This window comes from Barbatula barbatula, assembly GCF_947034865.1.
Source record: "Barbatula barbatula genome assembly, chromosome: 6".
Classification (NCBI taxonomy): domain Eukaryota; kingdom Metazoa; phylum Chordata; class Actinopteri; order Cypriniformes; family Nemacheilidae; genus Barbatula; species Barbatula barbatula.
This window is the reverse complement of record NC_136765.1, coordinates 18,909,380-18,923,992: the sequence shown is the minus strand read 5'-3', so window position 1 is coordinate 18,923,992 and position 14,613 is coordinate 18,909,380. Positions and strand designations below refer to the sequence as shown.

The 14,613-nt window shown below is 38.8% G+C and overlaps 1 protein-coding gene across 2 annotated transcripts in view; it reads left to right on the top strand.

The window, feature by feature from the left end:
* The window catches only part of ttc27 (tetratricopeptide repeat domain 27), a 65,292-nt gene that overhangs the window by 23,772 nt on the left and 26,907 nt on the right, over positions 1–14,613 (top strand). Inside the window, exon 10 of one of the 2 annotated variants that reach the window (XM_079458235.1) lies at positions 9,234–9,347. The exons of the other annotated variant lie outside the window; for it this stretch is intronic. Within the exon in view, the coding sequence (XP_079314361.1) occupies positions 9,234–9,347 (114 nt within the window). The remainder of the gene's footprint in view (positions 1–9,233; positions 9,348–14,613) is intronic. 2 annotated transcript variants of the gene reach the window in all.

Below are 14,613 nucleotides of genomic sequence, written 5' to 3'. Positions count from 1 at the left end.
GAGCTTTGATGGTTTTATGAAGACGGCTTGCTTAAGATGCTTATGTTTTAGAACAGCTGTTGTGTTGGGATTTAATTTATTTATACTTTAATGTTGTTAGTAGCACAATTGGAACGGTTTTGAAACAGAGCGCATATATTTGATAGAAAGCAAGTTTTTGAACAAATATCGAAGTATTATAAGAGATGCCTTTTTTGGAGTATTGTAACATTTGTAGGCATAAGCTTAAGATGTGAGAAGTTTGACTCAGATTTAAGAAGACATCTGTCTTATTTCAGTGCTTGATCCAGCCTGACGACTGCTGGTCTTGGAGATGGGAAAAGTAACATCATTCGCATCAAAATTCCCCCTCGTATCTGCCAAACCTGCTTCAATTTCTAAGAGCTCCCTCTCCGAGATGAATCATAGGGTTGTAAGACTTTTCTGGTCTGATCTGTGGTTTTCGTGATGTCACAGGTTGTAACATCTCCCTTGGCTGCCATCAGGCTCAACACCTCTGGGCAGTTTGCTCTTCCTCCATCTCAGAATTCTTTACTGTCAGCGCTTTCCCCTTCACTGTTTTGCCCACTGGGCCACAAGCGGTCATCTCCAGGGTGTGGCGTATGAGCTTTTGTCAGCGCTTTATTTTCCAATAACTGAACCCCCATCATTCCCTCTGGGGGAGGTATCTCAATCCCTCTTACACCAGCAATGTAGAGATGGCATTACGTATGTAATACGAGCTTGTGTTTGTTTGGTTGGATCGGTTGTTTCCTCGCTATGATACCCTTGAGGCCAACACTTGTGTTGATCTCACAGATGATCTTTGGCCAAGTGCAGCGCATTATTGGCTGCACTGTGTGTCCAAGTGTAGTTCAGCGTGGTGTGAACTAATGTGCTCTTCCAAGCCAGTGTCCACTTTCAGATCGAAAGTGAACACCTGCATTTTCATAAATCTTTTGCAGAGCTGGGCGTTCCGAGGGACAATGCCAGGTTTGCACATTTTGACAATATTTCAGTCAACAGATGCTAATTTGAGCCTGGACCTCAAAGGGTGGCCTGGTTTTATAATGATGATGTCATTTGAACGGATTTGAGTTTCCTCATCTTAGGTGCTGTCAGACAAGAGACCCTTCAGTTTTCACCAGACATGTATAGACCGCTTTGCAAGATGTAAACACTGGTCCAAAGGCACTTCTGGTTTCATTATTTATTGTATTTAATTTTCTAATCTTGCATGTATAATAAAATCTTATGACATTCGTTTGATACTCTGTTGGATGTATTTTGTTCAAACGTTGCAGGGCAGTGTTACAAAACTGAAACAGGAAGTTTTCTGAACAAGTGTTCGCGTCTTCCGAAGTGATCTATAGAGATATTCTGCTTGGAGTTTTGTAAACCACGCTTTCAATATTATACGTTTTTCATAAACTCGTGCAGGTTGTATTTTTGTCTACTAAAAATAGCCATTAAATCTCCAGGTGGTAGTTTCTGGGGTTGCAATAGAGAATGGGCGAGATGAGCTTAAAGTAATGTGAAAAACATCACAGAGATATATGGGCGAGTTTCCTCCACTGACCTTTCAGATTTAAGGGTTTGAGGATTAGACGTTAACGAGACACTTTCTCATTCACCGTTGAAATACGCACCTGGCTGTCATTTAATTTGTTTTCCCTCTTTCCTCGTGCCTGTTCGGAGAGTTTTATTCACACGTAAACAGAGGCATGTCATTTGGTTAGCGTTTCTGAATTGAAAAAAGCATATAGGCCTACAAATGTGTCTGTCTTTCTTTCCCTGTGGGACTTTACAGTTCGTCTCTGTGCTTTCCTGTAGGTGAATTGAGCAGTTATGATAATACAGCAAAGACCGACAAGCCCTTTGCTTCCACTGTAGTTATGCAATTCTCCACATGACTGATTCATTGCCTCTAGTTTTAATTTACACCTGTGTATTTTCCAGCCTTTGTTTTTCTCTTTGATCACAATAAATGTTGTTATTGGTTCATTCAGGTTTTGCTGTCAGCCTTACCTCCTTCATATCTGCAATCTTCCGTCGCTGGTCTCCGCTGGCTGGTTGTGTGTGCAGGCATCTTTCCAGTCTACACGTGGATCCAGGAATCTGCAGGCTGGTTAGATGGTTGTCACGTGCCCAGCAAACATCACATTATTGCGTTATATCTTCAGAAATGTTATTTTTATACTGCTTTTTATATACAGTTTCTTGGCCAGTTTATGGCATATTTAAATGCAAACACCTTTTCACCCTGAAGAGCTCTTAGCAGCGGTCCACCATTGATTTGTTTACCATGACTCAGAGAAATGACCATCGCTCCTGTTGAATTTTGAATACTTGTAATGCTGAAACCATCCAGAAGATCATAAATGTCGTAGAATGTCGTTTTTGCTTTGTAAAGTGCAGCACGTCCCTCTGGCACAGGAGTCACGCTCACCGAGGGTGAAATGAGCAGCTCCTTGGTTTTTGTGGGCCCATTGCTTGTCAGGTATTGTAATGTTTTCCAAACCGCTGTTGGTTCCTAAGACAGAAAAAAAGAATACATGATCGGTGGATTTTATATATGTGTTATTCTTATATTTTATTCTTTCAACATTAATGCTTCGCAGAAATGACCAGATTCATGTATGACAACGTAGCCTAAGCTTCTTAACCTTGGTAATTGAGGGGATCTATGGGTCAAAATATGTATATATGTTTTTGGAGGATCTATTGACAGAAATGCAACACAATATATTCATAACATGTCTTCAGAGGTGCATAAAGACCTCACATAATGTAGCTTTGTTGTTATTACTTTAGAATGAGCGGTTTCTATCTACATACACCACAGGTCCCCTTACAGGGAATTCACCATGTTGATTCTACAGTAGCCCTGAACGGACAAGCTGCTCCACAGAGTGGGTTTCGTAAATACATAATCTCCTTCGGCGACATCTTAGTTCTGACATCTTAGTTCTAGTTCAGTCACTGTAGTGCTTCACAACCATTATAAGTTTTGTTTTAGTGATCAAGTAATCACTAAAAATTTAGACAACTGAATGGTTGTATCATTTTGTTAATCTGAATGGTTGTATCATTTTGTTAATCATTTTGGGATGGCAGGTTCTTTGTTTCCTAAAAAGCACCTGCTTAAATCAGAGTTACATAGACATGCATTTGCCACAGTTTCTTACTGGCTCCTGGATGGTTTTTAGTAGGAACTGGCAGTTTGTGCTGTACTTCAGTTCTCAGATGTGTTTGGAAAGGAAAACCGTTCTTATTGAAAGCAGGTCAGACGCCGGGGTTAATTTATAGTCCTTGCGTTTATGTGGCTGTCTTTACGTAAATCTAGTTTTACAGGAGCCTAATGACCTTAACAGAGTCAATGCACTTCATGTACATCTCTTAATAAATGTATGTGGATGTTGGGCATGCTTTATTCTGCGATCGAGTCATTGTCTAAATTATAAAAACGATTTTGTGCCTTTTGGCCTCTCACTGCTATTTCAATTCGCACACAAAGTAGAGACGAAATTGGTTACACCTTTCATTCATCTTCAGAGAAAGCGTATGCATTATTTTGCTTGAGAGGACAATGCAGTCTGTTCATTTCACATGAGCTGCCCTGACGCTTGAAAGCTTTTACATGGTTCAGTTCTCACTGGTTAACCGGCAAACAAGGGTCGGACGGCTTACATGTCAACTCGACTCTTATCAGGGACATTCAAACCTCACAATAAGTTATCCTTCCCAACCCAGACCCTTTTCATCGATTCTGTTGGTTTGCTCAGGGGTACAGACCGAGGACTTACTGTGTGCCACCACACAGCACAGTTTCGTGCTGATTTACAAATTGAATTCCAGGTACAAATCTTACTTATTAAGCCAGGTAAAATTACAAGAGAATAGATCGAAACCAACAACATGTATAAACTACACATGCGCTCATTTTTCATGAAGTCATCGGTGATGTATGACAGCTGTTTGAGTTACTGACAGGTTTAAAAATATGCTAAAATGAATCGCCTCGCAGTTGCGTGGCATCATACTTGGGCCACCTTTTTCACAATCAAATTTGAACTTTAAAGATAAATATCGGAGCGCTATGAGCTAATGTCTGACATTTAGTTATTCAGGGAACCTTGACTCCACATGACCAGAAGTACAAGATTGTAGCCCTTTGGGTGTTTTGTTTTGTTCACTCACCTCGCAGACCTCACGTCAGTAAAATACAGTAGCTCTGCTAATGCTAACACTCTGGCGTCTCTTTATCAACACCTCTCTTGTAAATGAGACGTTGCACAGGATTGCATTCGTAATCTGACAGCAAAAGACTATTTACACAGGCTCTCAGCGAGGCTTTCCCAGTCGAGTGTGCCAGCTGGTTCATGATAAAATGATAGGATGTCCTTTTCAACAGAAGATACCCTCCACCCTTGAATCTGCTGGATGCTTAGATCATCTGTTTGGCGAACCAACTTTATTTCAAAGTGCTTCCTGGACGGGTTTAGAAAGTGACATTGACGCAAGTTTCCTTCGTGACCGTTTCCCAGGGGTCACTAGCATCATTTCTGTGAGGGAAGGAATAACAGCACGGTTACATTTTTATTCATTGCTTAAATTACTGCATTCATTTTTGCTTACTCGCGTCAGATAAGAAAATACGTTGTCCAAGAAACGTATCCACACCTAAAATACGTGATGAAATTGACTCGTTCTTAAGTAAATATTTAATGGGTTGGAGGTCAAATGCTAAATCTTCTAGATTTCTTTGAAAGGTTCTGTCTACATTGCAATGCAGTGTTAAAGTATGAAGTGTTTTGTGCAAAAATGGTTTCATCACATTTAATGGGCTGTGTAAGCATTCTGCTTTTGTGTCTCAAAAGTGATTCAGATTTGAAGTTAACACCAACCAGTACGCAATGATATAATATTTCTTCTGTTACACATTCAATTACATCATATGCCATAGTAGAAGACTATGGGCGCTAGTTGTAGGGTGATGATATGAGGTATGCTGAACTTTGTTTTATATTGCTGGTGGTTTTGTTGCAATATATAGGGTTTATGTCGAATGCTGCATGAATAAATTGGAAAACAGTTACTTCTGCTTGTCAGATAAAGTGTTATATGAACCAACAGCGATATCTATAGGTTTTGAGGTACTCGGCTAACCTGTTTATATTTGTGGTGTTTTAGTCTATTTTAATATTCAAATGTCAGTGAGAAGAAAAATAAAGAACTTGTATTATATCAATCTGTATGATTTCCGGTTTTGGCATACGACGTTTGGCGTAAAGCCTGTTACTGCATGTGGTAGGAAGCAAAGACTGATGTTATATTAGGTGAATTTCTTATCCGTTTAGATCTTAATACAGATAAATGTTTATGCTCCACAAAAGACGCTTAAAGTCTTTTATTATTCTCTGAAATTAGGACGTTTTGCTCTCTTTGTTTAAGTAAAGCAATATATGTAAAGATTTGGACTGCTTAACACTGCCGACTTCTATCCTTCTCTTAAAGTTTCTCGCTGTCTTGAAGAGTAGGATGCTACTGCTCTTGTGTTTCACTCGTGTCTCTTTGGACAGATTCCTCGACAGGCAGCGTGCTGTAGCGCATTTGTTATGCCAGCTGTGTTTGCATTAGGGATGTTGATATGCTGTTGCCCAAAGTCATTCTTGTTTCATCCATCTTTCTCTTGTTCCTTAATATTTACAACAGGGCCTATTATGTATGTTTTCCTTTCTTTTAACACAATGTTTCAACGCCACTAAAACAATGTTTATAGATTACCTCAGTGATGACATTGTAGGCACAATCGGAAGTTAGCGCCACATTGGTTCCCTCAACCAAAAGACATTTTTTCGCATAGACTTTTGGAAAATTGCCAAATAATATCTGATTAACAAAGTTTTATGATCTTTACACGGTTTACACGTCCCAGCCAAAGAATGTAGCAACCCCTGTTTTTAATTGTCATAAACGTGTAGATATTTAGAGGTTTTGTTAACCACAGATTTTATTTCAGGCAATTTACAAAAAACCCATAAAAAACAAACTTTGGGACAATGGAACTGGAAATGCTAAAATGCTAACTCGCTTCCTGGGTTTGCATACAAAATACGTCATCTCTACGAAACTCTTAAGTTTAAAATGGGGCATTTAGTTTGGGACACAAACTTGCATTTAGGTCAGCAGGAACCTTCCATTATTATAACTCGTAAATAGCTGCATGGTTTAAAGAAAAGCATATATTGCGCATTCATCTTTCAGGAGAACTAGGATGGGTTGTACATATTTTTTGGATCCTGGGTGTTCGGAGTGTGATTTACGCCGACAGCTGTAAAGCATTATTAATTTAGAGATATTGTATCCGCGCAGGCTCGTACTTGGGCTAGTCTGGTAATTAAAAACTGTTCTTCTCCCATTTCCGAGCCCTGATACGGTTGCCATAGCAACACATGTTTTCCTGTAACAGAGAAGTGTGCAGAGAGGAATTGAGGTGCCATTCTAGAAGTGGGAGGGGTCTTCGACTTGAAAAGTTATGTCTCTGTGGTTGTTCCTCAGGGGAGGAAGCTGTATGATGATCATCTTTTCAACTTTGCATCCAAGTGAAGAACTTGTTTTTGTGCCACCGTCTAACATACAAATGTGGGCTATGGCGTGTACATGTATTTAAAAACACACACATACTCATACATGTTCACACCAGCAGAGAACTGTTGTTTTTCTCATGTGTGTTTACATACCAGGGGAACTATTAGTCAATCCCTGTGAAGCAGATCCTCTAGTGCTCGGAGCTTCCGCTACGTATCCTCTACTTTCTAAGGCTTTGTCGCCAGTATTGGACGGAAACATTTTTAAATGGTGATTAAGAACCCAATCCTTATTGGGTTATTTCATAATGTGTGATGCCAGTTTCAACTTGTTCCTCGCCCCGAGTTTCTTTTATCAGGTTTAAAAATCAGATGCACCTTGACTCCACTTCACCTAAAGACCCCGCATGCTTGCAAAACTCAGGACGTTTGGTTGGGGGAAAAGACAAAATATTCCACACATTATCAGTTTGGGTTTCCAAAACACGGACCGCCAAATGCTTATGTCACAATTTCTGCACCCCCTGTGACGCACTAGGCCCATTTGGAGACAGCCAACGCGTCTCTGTTATTCATTATATTCATCAGCGCTTAGGAGTCACAGCCAAATTTATCCTTTGAGGGATCATCCAAGAGTACAAACAAGAGATGATGTATCGGTGATTCCGTTCCAAACCCTAGTGAGCTGCCTCACTGTCTAATGTCTACATGGACAGCGCTTTTCCAAGACAGCATCCTCAAAATGGAATTGACATTAAAATGCTTTTCATAGAAGTTACACCATTAAAGCTGCGTTTGTTTGCTTGTGTGAATGAATAACAAATATATTTAAAACTTAAGGGTGTCGTTTTTAACACCAGGCAGACACAACAATATTGGAACATCCAGTGGTGTGTGTTTGGGGCAGAGCTGTTTGTTTAACCAATTGCTGACCGGAGGAGTGTTTGGAAAAACAATCAGTGTTTTTGGAACAGATGTTGTTTTTCTCCGTGGGTCACTTGATCGCGCTTCCTCTCAATAGTTTACGACTAGTCACTTTTTTTTGTAGACTATAGTAGGGGTGCGGGGTTAAATATAGATGTTTCCACACAGATAAATTTAGACCCCCAGTGTACAGAAACACACAGTGAGGAAATACCCTCAGAGGAGACTTGCACAGTGTGCTATGTTTTTCTTTTCTATAAAATAAATCTGCTGTTTTTCAGCATTGAAAGACAAATTCTTCATTGTTATTTGCACATTCAAATGTCAGGTCTTTTGTACGACTTTCTTCTGTAGTGCACAAAAGAGGATTTTTTGAGAGATGTCGTATAGGTTTTATGTCCATACAATGGAAGTCAATGGGAGCGAAGGTTGTTTGCTTACCAAAGTTCGTCAAAATATCTTCTTCAAAAGAAAGTCATAAGGGTGAGCAAACAAGAACAGATTTTCTCTAATTGAACTATTTGAAGTCTAATGTATTAGATAAACCTACATTTTTGTTACTGTGTGCATGCTTGAGGCAAATTCAGATGTAATTCTTTAATTCTTGGATGAACATAGATGGCCAGGGTAAGCTGTATATCTGATCTTTAAAGCTCTCCAGTCCCCCTCTTTAACTTTAAAGTGGAATGTCTGGTTTAAGAGCAGGAGGCTGATGGGTCCGACCTGAAGTTCACATAAATCACACATTTTTTCTTTTCTTTACTTTTATTCCCCCTTTGTGCTTCATAGGTCATGGGAGCAAACTGGTGTTACCCTTTCCTGTAATAAATGCTTGGAGGAGTGGGAGTCAAACGTGGCACCTTGAACCATATACTGTAATGTTTAGTTATGTGTGTATGCTCGCTCGCACGCACGAACACACACTTGTGTATTCATACCCAGATACTGACCTTTGGTTCATTGATTACACATACTCCATTACTCATGCTTGCTCGTGTCCAAATAAGCCAGGATCAATTCGCTCTACCTTCATCATGACCAGTTCTCTGTCTCGGTCTTACAGTACTAGTGGTAGTTCACCCAAAAATAAGAATTCTGTCTTCACATTATCCTATTGAAAACATGTATATGACACTTTCTTTTGTGGAACATAAAATCATATATTTGTGAAATTGTAAAATGGTTTTGTGTCCATACAGTGGCAGTCAATGGGGTCCAATGTTGTTTGGTTACCAATATTCTTCAAAATATCTTCTTTTGTGTTCTGCAGAAGAATGAAATTCATACAGGTTTGGAAGGACAAGAGGAGATTAAAAGATTCTTTTTTATTTGTGGGTGAACAATCCCAAGTAAAAACGACGATAGTTATGCTTATGAAAATGACTTCAAGCACTACTAAAGTGCAGATGTCTTCCTTTAACATCTTATGTGGTTTGAAATAGAATTTGGAGGCACCTCGTATACTTCAGTCCAGTATTGACATTTTCCGTCTTGCTCTACTTAGGATGCATTTCCATTAAAGTGCATTGGAAAGTATTTTCATTGAACCCCCACTTAACTTCTGTTGTGTTGATGTGATACAAGCCAGCTGATGCTGTCACAGGATATAAATGTATTTTATTGATGTCTTTTATTTAAGTCATTTTTTTAATTTGTCACATCAAGGGAATCGTGTCACAAGAATGATTTTGAGGTGAAGATACACAAGTGATGTTTTTCATCGCTCTCTTTCTCGCACAGTGTTTGCTGTCTCAACCAAAGTTCTGGGCGGTGGAGGTGACATCATTGTGCTTGAGGACTAAACTGGAGAGAGGAAGCTCAAGAAGAGTTGAACGTGCCATGATGCAAACACAGGTAGAACACATTCATTTGACAAAGCGAATTACAGTGTATTCAAGCTATGCATTTTATCAGTGTGTGTGTTATATGCAACGCATCACCATTTTCAAAGCACCTAGAAAAATGAGATCCCAGATTTCACCGTGTGTGAGGGAAATGGACGGATAAGCCGAAGGGAGGAGGACGCTACGGCTTCCCTTCGGGTTGCTTCCTTTTCCCTTCCTGTCATTCCTCATGACATTTTATGTCTTACTAAGGAAAAAAAGCCAGAACAATAAAACCGGAGAAGTGCTGATATGTGTGCTTTGTGTGTGGGTTTTTAGGGAGGACTGGAAAATGGGATTTCTCGTTCTGTGCTCTGCAGGAAACAGGACAGCTTGGATCTTCCTGTTCTCCTGGTCAAATTAGATTTTATGGTTTCCAATGACTTTGGGGAACAGAGAGACCGAAGCTGATAGACTTGTCAGGGACCGGCGAATAAGCGTTTCAATCCATCCACACTCGTATTGGGAGTTCTTATGAAATTTACAGCATCAGACTTGTTTCTTCCTCATTCGATTTACTTGTTTTAAAATTACACAAGTCTCTTTGGCGATGCTTAGAATATATGCTTCATCTGCCGTTATGATTCATTGTAGCACTCGAAGTCTTAAGGATCATGATAAATGTTATCCTCACATGAATTCATCTTGCCATGTAGAGATGTTTGATTTAAAGCAGTGTTTTGAGTCATCTGCTTGCTTTTGATGTGTGAAATTTATGACACCAGCCATAATTCTATGGCTTGATTTTAACATATGGCTCAACTAAATGTTTTTTCAACGTCATTTCCTTCAAAACCTGTATTTGAATTTGACGTCTGTTGAGCACAAAAGTCAATGGGGGCCAATGTTGTTTAGTTATCAACATTGTTTTGCAGAACACGAAAGAAGATCATTTGAAGAATGTTGATAACTAAACAACAATGGCCCCCATTGACTGACGTTGACAGGATGCTAAACCACTTAAACATTTCTCAAAATATATTTGTGTTCTGCAGAACAAAGTCATAACGGTTTGGAATTGCAAAAGGGAGTAAATGATAAATGTTTTTTCACGAACTATCATTAATCATATCACAAATCATGGTACCTAAATGTTTCATAGTGTTAAGTGAATGCAGATATATGTGATGCGATCTGGGAAACCTCGTCGGATGTATGAAAGTAATTCTTTTGTCAAAAATGGTTTTTCATTGAATTATATTCTCTAACCTCTTGACTATCATCCCTTAAAATATAATGGCAAAATGTATTTGTTTATTACTGAAATATAATGATTTATAGTAGCTAACTGATTTTGAAGGACATGCTGGCGGAGCTTCAAAAAAGTGTCAATTGACAGCAGACAGGCCACAATGCCGGTGATCATCAGCAAAGTTTAGAGAAAGAAAACTTGAAACACCTGACTGATGGAACCTTATGAACGTTGAAAGGATGCTATGAATCTAAAACCAAGTGGAGTTTGTCGTGACGCATTGCTCTCTACTTTTTGATGGCTTTTTTCTTTCCTGTAACTCTTAAGTGTTTGCCCAGCGGAGCTGCTCTCTGACATCACAAATCTCAGTCTGACAGATAGTTAGGGGAACTTGACTCCAGGGGCCGCCCTGAGGGGAAAGTTTGAGTCGGACAGACGATCACAGCAAGTCGCACAAACATCTGTCTATCACAGAGTCAGAGAAACACAGAGCGCTCTGCAGTCTCACTGCTGACACTGGTAAGTTCAGTCGTCCTCCAAGGGGTTCAAGCTGAGCCGGGCCCCCCGAGCGACAGCGAAAGTGTGACAGCTCGCTCTCTTACTCGCTGATAAATGAGGGAATGAGAGAACAGATGAAAAAAAAGGGAGAGAATGATAAACACTAAATGTAGAAATGATCTTTCTGTAGTTCAGATGTTGAAGAATTGTGTAAGCAGCCCATTTTTATCTTGGCCGCAAATAACAGTTCATTTATTAATAATACTAACATGCAAGTATAAAAATGTACAGTATTGTAGGTCAGATATTTCAAGGCATGACTTTTCCTGTATATTCAATTAAAGGGAAATGAATGAAAATTCTGTCATCATTTACTCACCCTCTTGTCATTTTAAAACCTGTATGACTTTCTATTTTGTGCAGAAAACAAAAGAAGATATTTTGAAGAAAGTTGGTTACCGAACAGGACCGACACCTATTCACATGTATTGTATGGACACAAAACCAATGCAAGTGAATGGGGGCCAGTTAACAACATTTTTCAAAATATCATATTTGGTGTTCTGTGAAGTAAAGTCATATAAGTTGCAAATGAGAAAAGGGCGAGTAAATGATGACAGCATTTTAATTTTGGGTGAACTATCACTTTAAGGGCTGATGTGTCATGTTATAGGGAGTTATTGATTTTTAAGTGGTATGATCATTCAAATAAACTTTATAGTCTTCACATTTGTTTTAATACGTTTAGAAAGGTTTCTGTTTTGTCTTTGATATTCCCACCTTTATCTACACTGACATTTTGTTGAAAATCACTCTTATCTGTTCTGCCTGGCTTTGGTTAGAGTTTCACAGTGGTACTTGACAAACTTCATTTCCTCTGCCTTCTCTGGCCTTTCTCCTGAGATCAAGAGCAGCGAGAGTATGTTCAGAAGTGACAGAGAAGCACTTCACCACGCTGCATTTCTCTGCTGGTATCTAGGCCATGGAGTTGGCCGGGGAGAGCCAGGTCCTCAGACTTTTTTCATTGCCTTTGTGTATTCAGAATGGAGTCTGGTGCTTTGTTGGATTAAATACGCTCTTTGTCAGCACATCATTTACGTTTGCGGCGCTTGCACAAAGCATTGACTCCTACTTTATTTTTCCATTTAGAACTCTGAACAGCCTCTGGAAGAAGCAGATTTCTCTGGATGTAAATTTTTACTTCAGTGCTTTATCGATAATATGTCTGAAACAGAAGAGGCTTGAGTCTTTGCATTCATATTCACCAGAATGTCTTGTTTAATGTTGCTCTGACGCACGGCCCTTGTGAAGCTGAAAAACTGTTTTTTCTTGAAGTCATCCAGCAGGGTGATATGTTAAGCTCATTTTTTATCCACAACAGATGCACCCTGCTGTAATTGTATGACAAAATGCTCTCACTTGCCACAAAACATTTTCATCAAAATCTAGTTAAGCTTGCTTCCTCTCACTTGCAAACTATTGTGCACCTGCTCAGTTTTAAATGAAATTCAGTAAATGTTTAAAAATAGAAATTTTTTAAATGTGACTGTGGGGAAAATGTTAATATAATCTGAATATGGTACATACTAAAAAAAGAACAGACTAGTCTTTTACAGACGTGTTGATGTTAAAGGGATAGTTCACCCAACAATGAAAACAATGTCAATTACTCAAACTAAAGTTGTTCACATTTCTTTGTTTGTTTGAACACAGAAAGATATTTGGAAGAATGTTAGCAACTGAAATTTCTGGGGCATTAAAATGTTAGTCAAAGGTGCCCCAAAACTCATTGTTTTCTTCAAAATATATTTTGTGTTCAACAGAATTCTTGGTAGCACTTTATTTTACAGTCCTGTTTTCAAAGTACATACTATGTACTTTTTATAGTAAATATTATTGGGGTAATAACTAGATAACCAAACCTAAACTTATCCCAGCTAGTTACTTTAAATTACAAAGTACTTTCTTAGCTACGTTAACTGGGCCCGGATTCTTTCTACTATGGTAGTCAATGGTGCCCCAGAAACAATGTTCTTCCAAATATCTTTCTCTGTGTTCATCAGAACAAAGAAATGTATACAGGTTTGGAACAACTTGAGGATGAGTAATTCATGACAGAATTTTCATTTTGTGTTAAACTATCCCTTTAAATGTACACTGGTATTGCAGTTGTTGGGTTTTGGTTATAGACTGTTTAATGTGCTATGAATGGATTTTGTCTGTCCACAGGGCTTCTTGGTTTCCTTTTTAATAAGTATGCCGAGTCATGAAACACATGATGTCATTTCCTCTTGGCACTGTATTTGGCGCCTGGAGTTGATCTATGGAAAGGTTTACATGTAATCCAAAATGAACTGCCAAAATGTCAAACCTTTGGGGAGTTTACTTTGCCCCACTTTGTGAAATTCTTGTGCAAAAACTCTGTGAACCTCCGTAATGTCATTTCTGAGTTTTCCAGTCACTGTGGGGTGCATTAGTTCATATGTTTTTCTACCCTTTCCACCTCATCACCCACGTTTCGTTTTTAAAAGGGTCAGTTTAGATTATTTTAAATTGAGATGAATTACTAATACCTAACATTCAGTACATACATAGGTTAATTACTTTTTGCATGTGTTTGTGTTTGAACCCCACATGATATGGTTCAACACGGTGTTTTTTTACGGCTCATGTGTTTATTTGTCTTTTTCTGAATCTGGTAGATTCAGTGGCGTGTTTCAATCGATTTCTGTTAGTCATTACTGTGTGTGAGTTTTTGTCTTGTGTGCAGCGAATCAGTTGATTCCGTTTTTCTTCTCTCTCCAAGCCAACAACGACTCTTTACCCTCTTAAACAACTTCTTAAAGTCCCCAAAGATGGTTTTAGTTGTTTGTTCTTTCTTAATATAAGGGCCGTGCTGACAGGATACAGCCTGATACCACACATTGTTTTCCAAACTATTCATTCAGTGTACTGGGCTTTTGTACATCTGCAATGTAGTGATGAAAAGCTCCCTGACAGATTCTGATGTGAAAATGAAAAATGATTATGAAAATGAGATGAGAAAATGAAGGGAAGGCCTTGATGTCCCACATCGAGAACTGATTGGATTGTTGGAAGATAGGCGTGTCCATCAAAATGGAGGCAGATTTAAAGTCCCAGTGAAATAAAAAAGGACTATTGCCTATTATTTAATGAAATATTGCAGCGTTTATTTTAAATAGTTTTATCAATGTGGGTCATTCTCTTTTTAAACTTCGTGTGCGTAGTAAAACTCTGATCTCCATCTTAAATGACGTTTGTTAGACTGCTTGGGAGGAGCATCTGTTAACTCTAGACATGTGCCGGTGTTGGGTAATACAGTACACCACGGTAGTGAAAATGCACGTTAGTGTTCTTGCTGTGATTTTATTTTTTGAGAAATTGGAAAAAATTTAAAAACATGAAAGGATTGTTTATAGTGATCACATCTGTCTGCAGACCAAAAAAACTTTGTAGGGCACCTTTCAAGTAGTATGTATGACTCGACTCATCCTGCATGTCTTCTGAAGCCATTTAATAACTTTCT